At 33.8% G+C, this 18,231-nt stretch overlaps 1 protein-coding gene across 1 annotated transcript in view; it reads right to left on the reverse strand.

Moving 5' to 3' along the window:
* LOC122401832 (voltage-dependent T-type calcium channel subunit alpha-1G) overlaps positions 1-18,231 on the reverse strand; it is a 96,742-nt gene that overhangs the window by 27,179 nt on the left and 51,332 nt on the right. The window contains exons 13-17 of the mRNA XM_043404214.1: positions 17,998-18,219; positions 11,117-11,246; positions 10,619-10,923; positions 9,848-9,999; positions 7,013-7,216 (exon numbers count right to left, since the gene is read on the reverse strand). Coding sequence (XP_043260149.1) covers positions 7,013-7,216; positions 9,848-9,999; positions 10,619-10,923; positions 11,117-11,246; positions 17,998-18,219 — 1,013 coding nt within the window. The remainder of the gene's footprint in view (positions 1-7,012; positions 7,217-9,847; positions 10,000-10,618; positions 10,924-11,116; positions 11,247-17,997; positions 18,220-18,231) is intronic.

Genomic DNA, 18,231 nt, shown 5'->3' on the forward strand with positions numbered 1-18,231 from the left:
GGATTAGATCTAGATTAGATCTGGGTTAGGTCTGGATTAGATCTAGATTAGATCTGGGTTAGGTCTGGATTAGATCTAGATTAGATCTGGGTTAGGTCTGGATTAGATCTAGATTAGATCTGGGTTAGGTCTGGGTTAGGTCTGAATTAGGTTTGGGTTAGGTCTGGATTAGGCCTGAATTAGGTCTGGGTTAGGTCTGGATTAGGCCTGAATTAGGTCTGGGTTAGGTCTGGATTATAATCGCGTTAAAATATGAATTATTGAACATTTAATTTCCTCTGTTTTTTATCGTATCTTGATAGGAGTATTACCGATGGAGCGGTGATGCTGCACCGATGGAAATAAATCCAAACACGATCTCGTCCGGATTATTTTTAACGCGGCGAGCGCCGAGCGAGTTTTTCGTTCCTTTCTATTCGCGTGAAACGTCACAGAAGCGTTTTGGGCTATTTTGAATACTTATTCAAGTTATTATTATCAATCATATTTAACACTAGAACTGTTCGAGACAAAAGAGTATAACAAAATGTATGAAAATCGTATGATAATCCTATTATAAGCGAGAGGTACTGTACTTTTGAAAAGTGTGATGTAAGATCTCTTGTTCGGCAACTATCACATCCGAACGACTCTTGAAAATCTCATAGTCGTGTCTGTTATGCTTCGTACGGCTCAACGAAATTTTAAATGGTCCAATAATAAATTAAAATACGGTATACATCATAAAATTTAAGATTCATAAACCCTATAAGAGCAGTCTATACAAAAGGCTCCGATCAATTCCTCTGCATCGAGCTAAAAAGGAAATAATGCTAGTACATAAGTGGTTTAATAAAAAATGAATTTTTTAAAGCTTTAATTCCATAAATTAGTTTGTCAGATTCACAGGGAGAGACAGATTTGTAGGTCTTGTAGCTCAATTGGACATCGAGATATTTACGATCGAAATTTTATCACGTGTCGAAATATTATTATAGCTTCGTTATTTAAGAAGTGTGGCACGGCGTTTATAATAACGCACTATACTTCGTTCAACGAGAGCAGTTTGTTTATGGCGATTATAATCACTTCGGGCGTTCGTTTATATTTTCTGCTTTCGCTTATTTTTTCAAATTCATTCTAATTAGCGAATATCGTGCATGAAAAGCTAGAATTACATTTCGACAGATAATAAAGCTTCATAATCACTAAAGAATTACTAAATCCACAAATGTATATGTTTCAATAAAATCAAACACAAATTCAAAATAATTTATTCTCCCAAAAAAAAAATTATTCCACTCCAAAAAAAAAAAAGAACCATAAGCAAACACACGTTCGCGTGGAAACCTGGTTGCTATTTTTCTTTGCAGGTTTCAAACGCAGGCGAGCGCAGCAGTCGCTCGAAGCGACAATTTTTTGTTTTGAGCAAAAAAAAAGAAATTCGTAGCGATCGAACGATAGAGAACTGTATGGCGTACGAAGCACAACAGAGAGAAATTATTGTAAAAATGATAGCGGAAGCATGCCAACGGCCAGCTCGACGCGCGCCTATGGCGTTGTGCATACGAGACTGTTATGGTCTCGAAAACGCATATTTTGCTCTCGCTAAGCGGCAGCTGCGAGTGGACGGCGAATAGAGAAGCGAAGAAACATTAGGAAAATTCGGTGGTTCGAATGATCCGTGGCCTCCTCCTACCTCGATACGGCGACATGCCATAGGTGTTCATGTATCTCTCATACATACGTTACCTTAGGCCTCGCGATATCATAAAAGCAGATGTACGGTCCGCGGTCGTACGAGTTTTATAGCTTTAAACGTTGACAAACGTAATATCTATATATATATCTATATATATATATGTGCGTGTACATATTACATATATACGTGCACACATACGCATATATCTGTACGTACGGTACGTATGTATACACATATATGTATACTATACGCTTGTATACAGGTACTTTGGCATATATGTAGATGCATGTGTAATATATATATATATATATATGTGTATATATATATATATATACGAATATATGTATAATATACACTATTATATAGAGGAAAAAAAGCCCTCGAGAGATACGTGAAAAAGTATCCTTTGTAGGTACCTGAAACACCGTCACAATAGCCCAGAGTAACGAGTCAAAGTTTTTTCTATCACACTCGACGTCAGAGCTGCCTTTCATCGTTTCACAGAATTTGCAACCAAACAGGTTCATCCCGAGAATACTACAACACAACGAAACGTGCAATGTACTCTCTTATCCGTAAATATATATAGATAGATAGGTATATATATATATATGTGTGTGTGTATGTCTGTACGTGTATGTCAAATGAAATAAAATAAGAAGGACGCAAGATAGACAGAGGGCGGGTGGAGAAAGGGGGCTAGATGTACGAGATTGAAACGAAACGTAATAAAATAAACGAAAAAAAAATAGAAACGCGATTAGAAAGGCTTCCGTGTCGATCGAGTGAAACGAAATTACACGAAAAGTAATGTGCGCACTCGAGCTTCTCGCGTCCTTCGTTAAATGGAACCGTTCCTGTTCCCTCGATTTCATTTTATAATACTTTGCGTCGTCAAGTGTGCAGAAATCTGATCGACAGTTAAATACAACCGAAAAATTGTTCGCAGATTCTAGAAACGCTTTATTGTCAGCGAAAACAATGGTCGGCTGCTAATGGAAAACTGAAAATTAAAGTCTTCTTGTTGGGCTATCGAGAAAAGTCGATCGTTTGTTGGTCCCCTGTGTTTGGACACGAATTGTTACAGTTTTTATGTAAATTTAAAGTCTTATCGTATTCTAAGAAATGTCTGATCGCCGGAATATGTACAGTAAATCATTTTGAAACGCTTCTAGTCGCTTCTATCGCCTGAATTCGATAGTACAGTTTTGATCCAAAGAAAAGGAAGAAGAAAAACAGAAATGCCATGTGAAAAGTGCAATACTTCCAACAAAAGCTGCAAGTAAACCGCATTTTAATTCCCGTTTATGTATCGATGAATGTCGAGCTACCAAAATATCAAATCTTCCCATAAGTAATATCGTTTTCTTTTTTGTTCTGAAAGAATAGTACAGGGAAACGTGGGGAAATTCTTTTTTTAATTTATATAGAAAATAATAATTGCACGATTTCTAGGTTTAATCTTTTGGGAGGAAAACGCAGAAATATTCAAATATTGTTTTAAAATTAATTAGAAATATAGTTATATGGAAAAAGACACAGAATTCACATTTTAAACACGTTGAATCTTTAACGATAAAAATCACAATATTGAAACTATTGAAACGGTTTTTATAAACAGATTAAATCCTTCGGGAATAAATACTCTGCAGAGTGGGGGAAATTCAATCAGAATCGATACAATAGTTTCGGAGATTAGCCCAGAAACTGGCACGAAATCATAAAAAAATAAAAATAAAATACACGTATAGGACAATTTTTAAATATTTTTGCGTTTTAAAATTCATTTCTACTATTCTCATTATCTGAACAAAGTTTTGTACAATTTCACTCTTTTTAAATTTGAATTTCTTACGATTTTTAGATCTTTCAAAGAGGAGTGAAATTAATTTGAATTTGCAATAATATTATCCAAAGAAAGGTACAATTTTTTAGTCATGATTTATGAATTACGATATTCATTGCTCAATATTTCCGTAAATTCATTGAAGCAAACGACCGAAATGGGGTGAAATATTTTTCAGTTTTCTGTTTGTCTCGTCAAAGTCGCTGCGTAACGTTTCGTGCGGTTCCCTCGATTATTAAACGAATTTCACAGTGGAATCACGAAATTGCTGTTTCGCTGTCCATAGAGTAGTAAATACAAAGCATTAACGCGGAATAATTTCAATATTTCGCACTATCCATTAGTGCGAAAATACGTTTAGGTCATTCTACACCGAATCGATTACTGTTCGCGGTCGATGTCAGAGATTTTATTAAAATTGAAACACGACACACGTAAACGTGGCTGGGATTCGAATCATCGTTTCACTGATTTCGTATTCATTTCGAAAACACGGAATTTAAACGAAAACTGGTTGCACGAATGAATGTATTATTCGCCCCATTAAGTTGTTTCTTTCAATTTTTATTGAGAAGGATTGAGGAATTCTAGAATAAATTTTCAGGGTGATAATTATATGATAAATTAAAAATGAAATTATTTTGTGAAGCTTCGAAATATACTTTCACATTTTAATAAGAATTTATAATCTTAAGAACTGAATAATCGATCTTTTATTCTGATCGAAAATTATATGACAAATTAAAAATGAAATTATTTTGTGAAGCTTCGAAATATACTTTCACATTTTAATAAGAATTTATAATCTTAAGAACTGAATAATCGATCTTTTATTCTGATCGAAAATTATATGACAAATTAAAAATGAAATTATTTTGTGAAGCTTCGAAATATACTTTCACATTTTAATAAGAATTTATTATCTTAAGAACTGAATAATCGATCTTTTATTCTAATCGAAAATTATATGTTAAATTAAAAATGAAATTATTTTGTGAAGCTTCAAAAAATACTTTCATATTTTAATAAGAATCTGTACACTATACAGGGTGTTCGGCCACCCCTGGGAAAAATTGTAATGGCGGATTCTAGAAGCCAAAATAAGACAAAAATCAAGAATACCAATTTGTTGATGGAAGCTTCGTTAAAAAGTAATTAACGTTTAAAGTGCCGCACTTACTGAATTTTTTTCTCGAAAATGCGCAAGATTTCGGGGGTATGTCTGTTCACCAAAAATGACTGTAATTGAACCCTACAACGGAAAATAATTTTTCCACAACGATTTGCAATTTTTTAATTTTCTCGAATAATTTCACACCTTCTCTATTTTTTTTCTCGAAAGTGGGCAGGATTTCGTGGGTATGTCTAATGACAAAAACTGATTGTAATTGACCCCCGCAACCGAAAATAATTTTTCCACAACAATTTGCAATTTTTTTTCTCCGTTGAAAAATTTAGAATTGGATTTTCAGTAAGGAATTTTTTTCTCGAAAGTGCGTACGATTTCGGAGGTATGTGTAATGATAAGAAATGATTGTAATTGATCCCCGCAACCGAAAATAATTTTTTTAGAACGATTTGAAAAATTTTTTTTCGCCGAAAAATTTCACCACCTACTCGATTTTTTTTCTCGAAAGTAGATAGGATTTCGGAGGTATGTGTACTCACCAAAAATGATTGTAGTTGACCCCCGCAACCGAAAATAATTTTTCCAGAACGATTTGAAATTTTTCAATTTAATTGTTAATAACTTTTTAACGAAGCTTCCATCAACAAATTGGTATTCTTGATTTTTGTCTTATTTTGGCCTCTAGAATCCGCCATTAAAATTTTTACCAGGGGTGGCCGAACACCCTGTATAATCGATCTTTTATTCTAATCGAAAATTTAGAAAAAGTTTAGACACAGTGATGCATAAAAGCAAATAATTGCAACCGTTTCAGAGACATAATTTCCCCCAATTGTGTCATCATTGTTCAGTCAGCAAAAAATACTAGTTTGGAACTGAAAAAATATCGATAATTGTTCACCTGCATGTACATGGGTGGCAAGACTTCTTACTATGGAATTAAAACAATTAATTCTTGATTTGAAATGAGTTTGAATGAGATTTATAAATTTTAAGTTACACAAATAAGTAGTAGATACATTTTGAGTTGCATAGTTGGTTATTATAAGTGAAAATTTCCGTCGAAAATAAGATTTTGTGGTGGAAGTGTTGGAAAATGACATTACTTATGGGTCGAGGTGATCGTAGTGATGGTGGCTGAAAGAAAGCGAGCAAACGAGGATAAGGGCGATTGTGGCGAGCCAATCAACCGTCGTTCGTGAAACGCGAAATAGCGAGAGGCCGTGTACGTAGCATAATCAGATCAGAACCGGGGGTAAAAAAAGGTACATATCGTTCATTCGCAAGCTGTCTAATATCGATGACCACACCGAGGCGCACGCACTTTGTAGGCACTTGAAGGTACATAGCAGAAAGAAAAGAAAGGTAACGTAGCGACAGTGAGAAAGACGTACGATAACACGAATAAATCAAATAGATAATAGTAGAGAAGATATAAATATATATACATATAGCTCTCATACTTGTCACTAGGTAAAAACCACCATGCACACATGAGAATATATGTTTGATATACGTATATATATATTTATATCGATATTCATATGTATAACAGGTGTCCTCTAATAAAAACGGTAAAGTAATACACGTTCGATGCCTCAAGCCATGAGAAAGGGCCAACAAGACATCCCTCGTAGACGTGCCAACAAACACCCATCGCCATTACCAACACAACGTCAGAAAACGCTGCCCATAAACGCTCATAAACAGAGTTTGTGGTATGTACGAAAAACTGCTGCGAGACTCGATCGTCTATGTGATGCATTTACGCGACGAACCATATGCCGTGAGAAAAGTAAAAGCGCATAAACAAGAAAAGACAGGAGGTAAACGGAAGACATAGTCACCTAGTACACTTCGTGTTCGAAGGGCAGTGATACATAATATACAAGCTTCGGTTCCTGTGGGAAGCTCGGAAGCGGACAAAAAGCTCTTTCCAATATTTATAAATGTCAATGAGACCTCCCGCGACAAAAAAAAAAAATTCACTATTTCAAGGCTCTCTGGTTTGCACTTTACGTAACGATCAACGGATCTGCAAAAACCGGCTACGTCTCGTTGACACTTAACGTTTCGTTCGAATATTCGTCTCTCCGCAATATGTATATCCATCGATAATCCAACGACTCCAATCCGCTTTTGCGTTCATGCAAACGTTAGGCTGATGAGGTGATTATCCGATACGGTTGTTCCGCGTCCGTGAACACGAAACGCGCGTCTTATCCACGATACGATCCCCCTGGATCCGCGCGAACCGCGATCCCTGGAACGTGCACCCTCCGACTACGAGAACCGACGATGCGACAAGTACCGCGGCTAAGTCTCTGTCCAAACGGGAGAATGGGAAACGACTTACCTGAATATAAAGATGAAAAGTACTAAAAGGGAAAAGAATACGGCAACGTTATCCATCGTGCGTAGCATCACGAACAATTGACGCCTCAAGTTCGGCAAGAAACGGACCAGCTTCAAGATCCTCAGCAACCGGAAGGTCCTCAACACGCTCAGCCCCGAACTTCCGCTCCTCTCCTCGACAAACGCTTGGAAAATCTCCACGACGCTGCAACAAATTGCAAACAAACGTACTAGTTAGTTTCTTCTACTTCTAATACTAGTTAGTTTATATTTTTAACGCAGAAATAGGATGTTTAATTTATACACTTTGTAATTTCTCGATATTTTTCTTTCTAATTACTATTAGACTTCTAATCCAGGTTTATACATTTTAATAATAGTTTGCTTGAATTGTTTTCACTAATTTGTAGAAACATACAAAACTTACAAGTGTCCTTAAATTATATTTAAAAAGTATGTATTATTAGGACGTTTCAGGACACGTATGAATGAAGAATATTTTGAAATTAATTTTTCTCGTTAACGAAATAGGATGTTTAATTTATACACTTTGTAATTTCTCGATATTTTTCTTTCTAATTTTTATTAGACTTCCAATCCAGGTTTATACATTTTAATAATAGCTTGGTAATTGTTTTCACTGATTTTTAGAAACGTACAAAACAGGTGTCTTAAATTTTAAATTATATTTAAAAAATACGTGTTATTAAGATGCATCAGGACACGTATGAATGAAAAATATTTTGAAATTTATTTTTCTCGTTAATTTATACACTTTGTAATTTCTCGATATTTTTCTTTCTAATTTTTATTAGACTTCCAATCCAGGTTTATACATTTTAATAATAGCTTGGTAATTGTTTTCACTGATTTTTAGAAACGTACAAAACAAGTGTCTTAAATTTTAAATAATATTTAAAAAATACGTGTTATTAAGATGCATCAGGACACGTATGAATGAAAAATATTTTGAAATTTATTTTTCTCGTTAATTTATACACTTTGTAATTTCTCGATATTTTTCTTTCTAATTTTTATTAGACTTCTAATTCAGGTTTATACATTTTAATAATAGCTTGGTAATTGTTTTCACTGATTTTTAGAAACATACAAAACAAGTGTCTTAAATTTTAAATTATATTTAAAAAATACGTGTTATTAAGATGCATCAGGACACGTATGAATGAAAAATATTTTGAAATTTATTTTTCTCGTTAATTTATACACTTTGTAATTTCTCGATATTTTTCTTTCTAATTTTTATTAGACTTCTAATTCAGGTTTATACATTTTAATAATAGCTTGGTAATTGTTTTCACTGATTTTTAGAAACGTACAAAACAAGTGTCTTAAATTTTAAATTATATTTAAAAAATACGTGTTATTAAGATGCATCAGGACACGTATGAATGAAAAATATTTTGAAATTTATTTTTCTCGTTAATTTATACACTTTGTAATTTCTGGATATTTTTCTTTCTAATTTTTATTAGACTTCCAATCCAGGTTTATACATTTTAATAATAGCTTGGTAATTGTTTTCACTGATTTTTAGAAACGTACAAAACAAGTGTCTTAAATTTTAAATAATATTTAAAAAATACGTGTTATTAAGATGCATCAGGACACGTATGAATGAAAAATATTTTGAAATTTATTTTTCTCGTTAATTTATACACTTTGTAATTTCTGGATATTTTTCTTTCTAATTTTTATTAGACTTCCAATCCAGGTTTATACATTTTAATAATAGCTTGGTAATTGTTTTCACTGATTTTTAGAAACGTACAAAACAAGTGTCTTAAATTTTAAATAATATTTAAAAAATACGTATTATTAAGATGCATCAGGACACGTATGAATGAAAAATATTTTGAAATTTATTTTTCTCGTTAATTTATACACTTTGTAATTTCTCGATATTTTTCTTTCTAATTTTTATTAGACTTCCAATCCAGGTTTATACATTTTAATAATAGCTTGGTAATTGTTTTCACTGATTTTTAGAAACGTACAAAACAAGTGTCTTAAATTTTAAATAATATTTAAAAAATACGTGTTATTAAGATGCATCAGGACACGTATGAATGAAAAATATTTTGAAATTTATTTTTATCGTTAATTTATACACTTTGTAATTTCTCGATATTTTTCTTTCTAATTTTTATTAGACTTCCAATCCAGGTTTATACATTTTAATAATAGCTTGGTAATTGTTTTCACTGATTTTTAGGAACGTACAAAACAAGTGTCTTAAATTTTAAATTATATTTAAAAAATACGTGTTATTAAGATGCATCAGGACACGTATGAATGAAAAATATTTTGAAATTTATTTTTCTCGTTAATTTATACACTTTGTAATTTCTCGATATTTTTCTTTCTAATTTTTATTAGACTTCCAATCCAGGTTTATACATTTTAATAATAGCTTGGTAATTGTTTTCACTGATTTTTAGAAACGTACAAAACAAGTGTCTTAAATTTTAAATTATATTTAAAAAATACGTGTTATTAAGATGCATCAGGACACGTATGAATGAAAAATATTTTGAAATTTATTTTTATCGTTAATTTATACACTTTGTAATTTCTCGATATTTTTCTTTCTAATTTTTATTAGACTTCCAATCCAGGTTTATACATTTTAATAATAGCTTGGTAATTGTTTTCACTGATTTTTAGAAACGTACAAAACAAGTGTCTTAAATTTTAAATTATATTTAAAAAATACGTGTTATTAAGATGCATCAGGACACGTATGAATGAAAAATGTTTTGAAATTTATTTTTCTCGTTAACGAAAGTTGGAGTATTTTTTAAATTTGTTAATATACCTGAGGACCACGACGACCCCGTCGAAGACATTGAATCCGTTGCTGATATAACCGAACGGACCCTCCGCTATTATCTTGAGTAACATTTCCACAGCGAAAACGGCCGAAAACACAACATTGCTTATTTCAACCACTATGGTTAATTGCTCGGGCTGTTGACCAACGAACAGAAAAAGAATAACACACTCGACACGTGTATTCGAAACAACGAAACGGTCGATCTACTCCTAACAATAGCAAGATGTAATATATAAAGCATTCCAGTAACTTTTAACACATTAATTGATATTCAAAGATATAGCAGTTAAAGACAAATTTTTTTCTCTTCATGATGTGCTTCATTTTTGTCTGTATTTATTATTTATTAATGACAATTGAAAAGATATCAAAATTCACATTTAAAACATCTTCTTTTCGATAAATTTTTTCTAAAACTGCTAGAGACATCGGAACTAATCATGATGCTAATAGTTATCGGAGCACTGTGCATAGAATACAATAGAACGTCGATTATCAGAATAGAAAATGAAGCATCACGAAAAAGAATGGTGTGGAGTCGATAGAGAAGTTTTAGAGACAGTTTGTAGTCTAACACAGTATAATGGTGGATCCACGATTGTAGAAATTAGAAATTGTGAATCGAAGCTATTAGAATTTAGAAATAAAAAATATCCCTTTCACGAGAAAAGTAACAGTTTGCTAAATTGAATTTTATTGTTTGAATAATCGACGTGCTAGTGTTTGGTGGTAGGCGTGAACATGAATACTGACCTGATTGTGATATTCTATGCCCATGCTCAAAGTATTGATCAAAATTGCCACTAAAATACCCTGTTGAAAGTATTTGTGTTCGACCAGCTTCTTGATCGAGCGTCTTATGCATCGTACCACGCTGATACAACGATATCCGCATGATCTTAGAAACCTTTTCGCGCGCGACGAGTTCGCCCACTTGTCGCCCTCGTCTGGCCATTGATCAGTGCCGCCCTGCAGTTCGCAGCAACAGGAACAATTATCAATATCCGTCGCCAGCCATTGTGTACGATCCTCCAGAGTAATATGTCGATCCCTTATGCCTAAAATAAACGATAACGCGTGTGCTTTCAAAATTGCCCCGTTCTATTCAACCACGATCAAATTTTTCACGAGAGAAGTGTGTAATACGGTATTAACAAACGAAGTTATTTACACAACCTGATGATCTTAATCTAGCAGTTATTAACAAGTTTTTTGATTTATCAGTGCTGAAAGAGGGAAGGGAGTTTGTACCTTTCGTTAGAGAATTCAGAAAGGAATCCAATGCCAGCTGGCCTGTTGGCAGTGCAGCACTTAGGGCACCGCTTAGCGCCAGTAATTCCTGACAGGTCATAGCTTCGCTTCCACCCAGCTCGGCCTGCATCTGCGGTGACACGTGTGTATGACATGTTGCGAATCCAACGGACGTTTGCGGCCAGAGGCGTTTTAATACAGTCAAAATCAACTGGCTCTTCAAGGCCAGGAAGGATTTATTCCCATTATAATACACGACTCGATTCGTAAATTCATTTGCAAATTAAAATAGAAATTAAATAGAATCTTTTAAAGCCATCCAAGACGAGAATCCTGTATGATTTGAGCAAATAATATAACTCATTGTCCAACTATTTAAACTGTAAATAGACTTTCACGAAGGAATTTATTTGTAAATTAAAATAGAAATTAAAACGAATCTTTTAAAGCAATATCCAAGATGAGAATCCTGTATGATTTGAGCAAATAATAAAACTCATTGTCCAACTATTTAAACTGTAAATAGACTTTCAGAAAGGAATTTATTTGTAAATTAAAATAGAAATTAAAATGAATCTTTTAAAGCAATATCCAAGATGAGAATCCTGTATAATTTGAGCAAATAATAAAACTCATTGTCCAACTATTTAAACTGTAAATAGACTTTCACGAAGGAATTAATTTGTAAATTAAAATAGAAATTAAAATGAATCTTTTAAAGCAATATCCAAGATGAGAATCCTGTATGATTTGAGCAAATAATAAAACTCATTGTCCAGGTATTTAAACTGACTGTAAATAGACTTTTGCAAAGTACGAACGAAAAATCTTGGTTCACATTTCGTTCGTAATTTCATTTGTAAATTAAGATATCCAAAAGGAGAATTCACGAGATTTATAATAATAAAACTCATTGTCCAACTATTTAAATTGACTGTAAATAGACTTTTGCAAAGAATGAACGAAAAATCTTAATTCACATTTCGTTCGTAATTTCATTTGTAAATTAAGATATCCAAAACGAGAATTCACGAGATTTATAATAATAAAACTCATTATCTAACTATTTAAACTGACTGTAAATAGACTTTTGCAAAGAACGAACGAAAAGTCTTGGTTCACATTTCGTTCGTAATTTCATTTGTAAATTAAGATATCCAAAAGGAGAATTCACGAGATTTATAATAATAAAACTCATTATCTAACTATTTAAACTGACTGTAAATAGACGTTCGCATAAACGAGCGGAAACGGAGGCTAGAGGAGTGGAGTTAGTCCGGGGATGGTCGCGTTTTCATTCCAGGAATCGACCTTTTGTATTTCGGGCTGAAACCTAACCGTGCTCGAATCGTCAGACATGCAAAGCGAGAACGAGATACACGAGTGAGTGCATCGTCGAACATGTCTGGTATTACATATGCTGGGTCGACGAGTTTAAAACGGTTCCGCGTGACAGCCACTAAAGGCTGATTCGCACTACGGATCAACGTCAACTCGAACACGACAAATATTCTTCTGTAAACACCGAGACTACCGTTTTGACACTGGAAATTCAAATACAGGGTTTATGAGAGCGATGGAACCTCTCAGGCGCCATGACCGCCATATTTCTGATTCGCTTATGCCACGCGAGAATGTTCGAGGATTAATTTCCACCCCTGAAAGCAAATTTCAGCAGCAAACTAAATTATCTACGTTTCTACGTATGTCATATAGGTCCATTAAAGTTTCAAAAGTTTTTAAGCTTCTACTTTGGGGATCATCCCTTATTAGTCGAGCACATACATGAATAACTGAGAATAATCTCTGAACCGATTAGAGAGAAAGAAAATAAATGCACAAACTGAATATAATTTTATTCGTCTAAAAACTGTGACTCCTTTTTTTTAAAAAAGAATTATCAAAACCTAATAGTTCGATAGTTGTTTTACCTAAAGTTTACTAAATTATTTCCGTGTATCTTTGTAACATTCTCGTGTACCGTTACGCGTAAGAATGTAAACACGAGTTTACGTCTAATATCGATCAGAGCAAGATTAACTTTCTCGTTGATAACTCCGGGGTGCCTTTGACGATCAACCCTTTGACGACAGCTTAATAATTGACCTTCTGTTCCCGAAGGCAGTAAAAGTTAAAACCGTCAGCACCACCCACGTTAAGTTCTTTTTTCATCGCTAAATATCATTTGTCGCCAATTCCATTCGCCCGGAGATGTTTTTCTTTTTCAGAAACGCTAGTGCACTTTAATACCGGTCTGCCGAACGCAGATGTTTCCTGCAATTCTGTTTTATATGTTTACACTGTCGTAAAACTCGTGTATTTTTCGGCGCAGGTTGCAATGTATTTTCTGCAATTTGCCTAACGATCGTCTTTGAAGTCGATGTCAACCTTAAAATTACCTATAGTCAAGACTCTGTTTTTATACCCTAATTAAAAAAAGAAAAACTGTGTATTAATAATCTTTTATCAATGTCAATGGTAGCAAAGGGGATCTTCAGCGGCCCACAAAACCGGTAATACCTTCATTCAGAAAGAAATTATAATTTATGGCAGCTCTTATTACATCCGACTAATGCCTCTCACCGTGTAATTTACCTGAATCCACGGTGAACCGTGGCAATTTGCCTTAATTACATCATTTCGTAGCATCTGTCGGTTGAGATAGCCTAATCGGGCGGAAAAGGATCGCAGAACAAGGGTATATTTTCAAATTTATTCATAGGAGCAAATTGACTCGACTTGAATTGAACTTGACTCATGAAAATTCCTAACTTCGATTAAAGTTTAATTTAAAGTTACAGAAAGGATTGATATCATTAAAAAAGTAATGTTTTACAGTCATTTCGTTCGCGTTGGGACTGATTTATGCTTCTAATTTCGAAGGATATTTAAAGTACGGTTCCCTTGTCGAATTCGAGTGGTTTGAAAGAGAGATTCATAGCCAAAGAAGCAGCCATTTGATTCGAATTGAACTTGACTCATGAAAATTCCTAATATCGATTAAAGTTTAATTTAAAGTTACAGAAAGGATTGATATTATTAAAATAGTAATGTTTTACAGTCATTTCGTTCGCGTTGGGACTGATTTATGCTTCTAATTTCGAAGGATATTTAAAGTACGGTTCCCTTGTCGAATTCGAGTGGTTTGAAAGAGAGATTCATAGCCAAAGAAGCAGCCATTTGATTCGAATTGAACTTGACTCATGAAAATTCCTAATATCGATTAAAGTTTAATTTAAAGTTACAGAAAGGATTGATATTATTAAAAAAGTAATGTTTTACAGTAATTTCGTTCCCGTTGGGACTGATTTATGCTTCTAATTTCGAAAGATATTTAAAGTACGGTTCCCTTGTCGAATTCGAGTGGTCTGAAAGAGAGATTCATAGCCAAAGAAGCAGCCAGTTGATTCGAATTGAACTTGACTCATGAAAATTCCTAATATCGATTAAAGTTTAATTTAAAGTTACAGAAAGGATTGATATCATTAAAAAAGTAATGTTTTACAGTCATTTCGTTCGCGTTGGGACTGATTTATGCTTCTAATTTCGAAGGATATTTAAAGTACGGTTCCCTTGTCGAATTCGAGTGGTTTGAAAGAGAGATTCATAGCCAAAGAAGCAGTCAGTTGATTCGAATTGAACTTGACTCATGAAAATTCCTAACTTCGATTAAAGTTTAATTTCAAGTCACAGAAAGGATTGATATTATTAAAAAAGTAATGTTTTACAGTAATTTCATTCGCGTTGGGACTGATTTATGCTCCTAATTTCGAAGGATATTTAAAGTACGGTTTCCTTGTCGAATTCGAGTGGTCTGAAAGAGAGATTCATAGCCAAAGAAGCAGCCAGTTGATTCGAATTGAACTTGACTCATGAAAATTCCTAATATCGATTCAAGTTTAATTTAAAGTTACAGAAAGGATTGATATCATTAAAAAAGTAATGTTTTACAGTCATTTCGTTCGCGTTGGGACTGATTTATGCTTCTAATTTCGAAGGATATTTAAAGTACGGTTCCCTTGTCGAATTCGAGTGGTTTGAAAGAGAGATTCATAGCCAAAGAAGCAGTCAGTTGATTCGAATTGAACTTGACTCATGAAAATTCCTAACTTCGATTAAAGTTTAATTTCAAGTCACAGAAAGGATTGATATTATTAAAAAAGTAATGTTTTACAGTAATTTCATTCGCGTTGGGACTGATTTATGCTCCTAATTTCGAAGGATATTTAAAGTACGGTTTCCTTGTCGAATTCGAGTGGTCTGAAAGAGAGATTCATAGCCAAAGAAGCAGCCAGTTGATTCGAATTGAACTTGACTCATGAAAATTCCTAATATCGATTCAAGTTTAATTTAAAGTTACAGAAAGGATTGATATCATTAAAAAAGTAATGTTTTACAGTAATTTCATTCGCGTTGGGACTGATTTATGCTTCTAATTTCGAAGGATATTTAAAGTACGGTTCCCTTGTCGAATTCGAGTGGTTTGAAAGAGAGATTCATAGCCAAAGAAGCAGCCAGTTGACTTGAATTGAACTTGACTCATGAAAATTCCTAATATCGATTAAAGTTTAATTCAAAGTTACAGAAAGGATTGATATTATTAAAAAGGTAATGTTTTACAGTCATTTCGTTCGCATTGGGACTGATTTATGCTTCTAATTTCGAAGGATATTTAAAGTACGGTTTCCTTGTCGAATTCGAGTGGTCTGAAAGAGAGATTCATAGCCAAAGAAGCAGCCAGTTGACTTGAATTGAACTTGACTCATGAAAATTCCTAATATCGATTAAAGTTTAATTCAAAGTTACAGAAAGGATTGATATTATTAAAAAGGTAATGTTTTACAGTCATTTCGTTCGCATTGAGACTGATTTATGCTTCTAATTTCGAAGGATATTTAAAGTACGGTTCCCTTGTCGAATTCGAGTGGTCTGAAAGAGAGATTCATAGCCAAAGAAGCAGCCAGTTGACTTGAATTGAACTTGACTCATGAAAATTCCTAATATCGATTAAAGTTTAATTCAAAGTTACAGAAAGGATTGATATTATTAAAAAGGTAATGTTTTACAGTCATTTCGTTCGCATTGGGACTGATTTATGCTTCTAATTTCGAAGGATATTTAAAGTACGGTTTCCTTGTCGAATTCGAGTGGTCTGAAAGAGAGATTCATAGCCAAAGAAGCAGCCAGTTGACTTGAATTGAACTTGACTCATGAAAATTCCTAATATCGATTAAAGTTTAATTTAAAGTTACAGAAAGGATTGATATTATTAAAAAAGTAATGTTTTACAGTCATTTCGTTCGCATTGGGACTGATTTATGCTTCTAATTTCGAAGGATATTTAAAGTACGGTTTCCTTGTCGAATTCGAGTGGTCTGAAAGAGAGATTCATAGCCAAAGAAGCAGCCAGTTGATTCGAATTGAACTTGACTCATGAAAATTCCTAATATCGATTAAAGTTTAATTTAAAGTTACAGAAAGGATTGATATCATTAAAAAAGTAATGTTTTACAGTCATTTCGTTCGCGTTGGGACTGATTTATGCTTCTAATTTCGAAGGATATTTAAAGTACGGTTCCCTTGTCGAATTCGAGTGGTTTGAAAGAGAGATTCATAGCCAAAGAAGCAGTCAGTTGATTCGAATTGAACTTGACTCATGAAAATTCCTAACTTCGATTAAAGTTTAATTTCAAGTCACAGAAAGGATTGATATTATTAAAAAAGTAATGTTTTACAGTAATTTCATTCGCGTTGGGACTGATTTATGCTTCTAATTTCGAAGGATATTTAAAGTACGGTTCCCTTGTCGAATTCGAGTGGTTTGAAAGAGAGATTCATAGCCAAAGAAGCAGCCAGTTGACTTGAATTGAACTTGACTCATGAAAATTCCTAATATCGATTAAAGTTTAATTCAAAGTTACAGAAAGGATTGATATCATTAAAAAAGTAATGTTTTACAGTCATTTCGTTCGCGTTGGGACTGATTTATGCTTCTAATTTCGAAGGATATTTAAAGTACGGTTTCCTTGTCGAATTCGAGTGGTCTGAAAGAGAGATTCATAGCCAAAGAAGCAGCCAGTTGATTCGAATTGAACTTGACTCATGAAAATTCCTAATATCGATTAAAGTTTAATTTAAAGTTACAGAAAGGATTGATATTATTAAAAAAGTAATGTTTTACAGTCATTTCGTTCGCATTGGGACTGATTTATGCTTCTAATTTCGAAGGATATTTAAAGTACGGTTTCCTTGTCGAATTCGAGTGGTTTGAAAGAGAGATTCATAGCCAAAGAAGCAGCCATTTGATTCGAATTGAACTTGACTCATGAAAATTCCTAATATCGATTAAAGTTTAATTTAAAGTTACAGAAAGGATTGATATTATTAAAAAAGTAATGTTTTACAGTCATTTCGTTCGCATTGGGACTGATTTATGCTTCTAATTTCGAAGGATATTTAAAGTACGGTTCCCTTGTCGAACAGAGAAGCGAATTCGAGTGGTTTGAAAGAGAGATTCATAGCCAAAGAAGCAGCCAGTTGATTTTGTTCCAATTGCACTACTCGACAAGTTTGAAAAGTTCTTTGTGGAAGTGGCCTCGCCGGGACGGGGTGAGTAGGTGCGAAAAGATCGAGTTTTCAACCTTTCCCGTGAAAGATTTCACGTCGCGCTGCATAATATTAAATCTCCAACTTTTTATTCGTTTAAATCAGGGAACTTGGTGCACGAATCGATCTAAACTTTCCGTTTTTTATACGCGAATAAAATTTGCCTCTCTTTGTTTCATAGAAGCATCGAGTAAAGAACGACTCGCGAAGTAACGTCGTCGAAAACTGATTGGAAGTAGTTTTGATGCATATTAATTGTTAACAGTAGAATGTACCTGTATGTGATCAGCCAGTGGACTCGACCAGACATTACCGTCGCCAGTCTGTGTTGTTTTCTCGCTGGAACACACGTTGCGTTCACCAGGTGAGACCATCGAAGTAGTTTGCAACGCGTTTCCAACATTGTTGCTCCCGTGCAGCAACACCACGTCGCTGAACATCACGCTGCTTCTTCTGCGATAGTGTGTGCAAGGCGGACTGAGCAGAGCGTTGTTTGTCTGGAAATTTAA

Source organism: Colletes gigas, unplaced genomic scaffold (genome assembly GCF_013123115.1).
Source record: "Colletes gigas isolate AHSC1104 unplaced genomic scaffold, ASM1312311v1 Colletes_gigas_Sc00029, whole genome shotgun sequence".
In the NCBI taxonomy this organism is placed as follows: domain Eukaryota; kingdom Metazoa; phylum Arthropoda; class Insecta; order Hymenoptera; family Colletidae; genus Colletes; species Colletes gigas.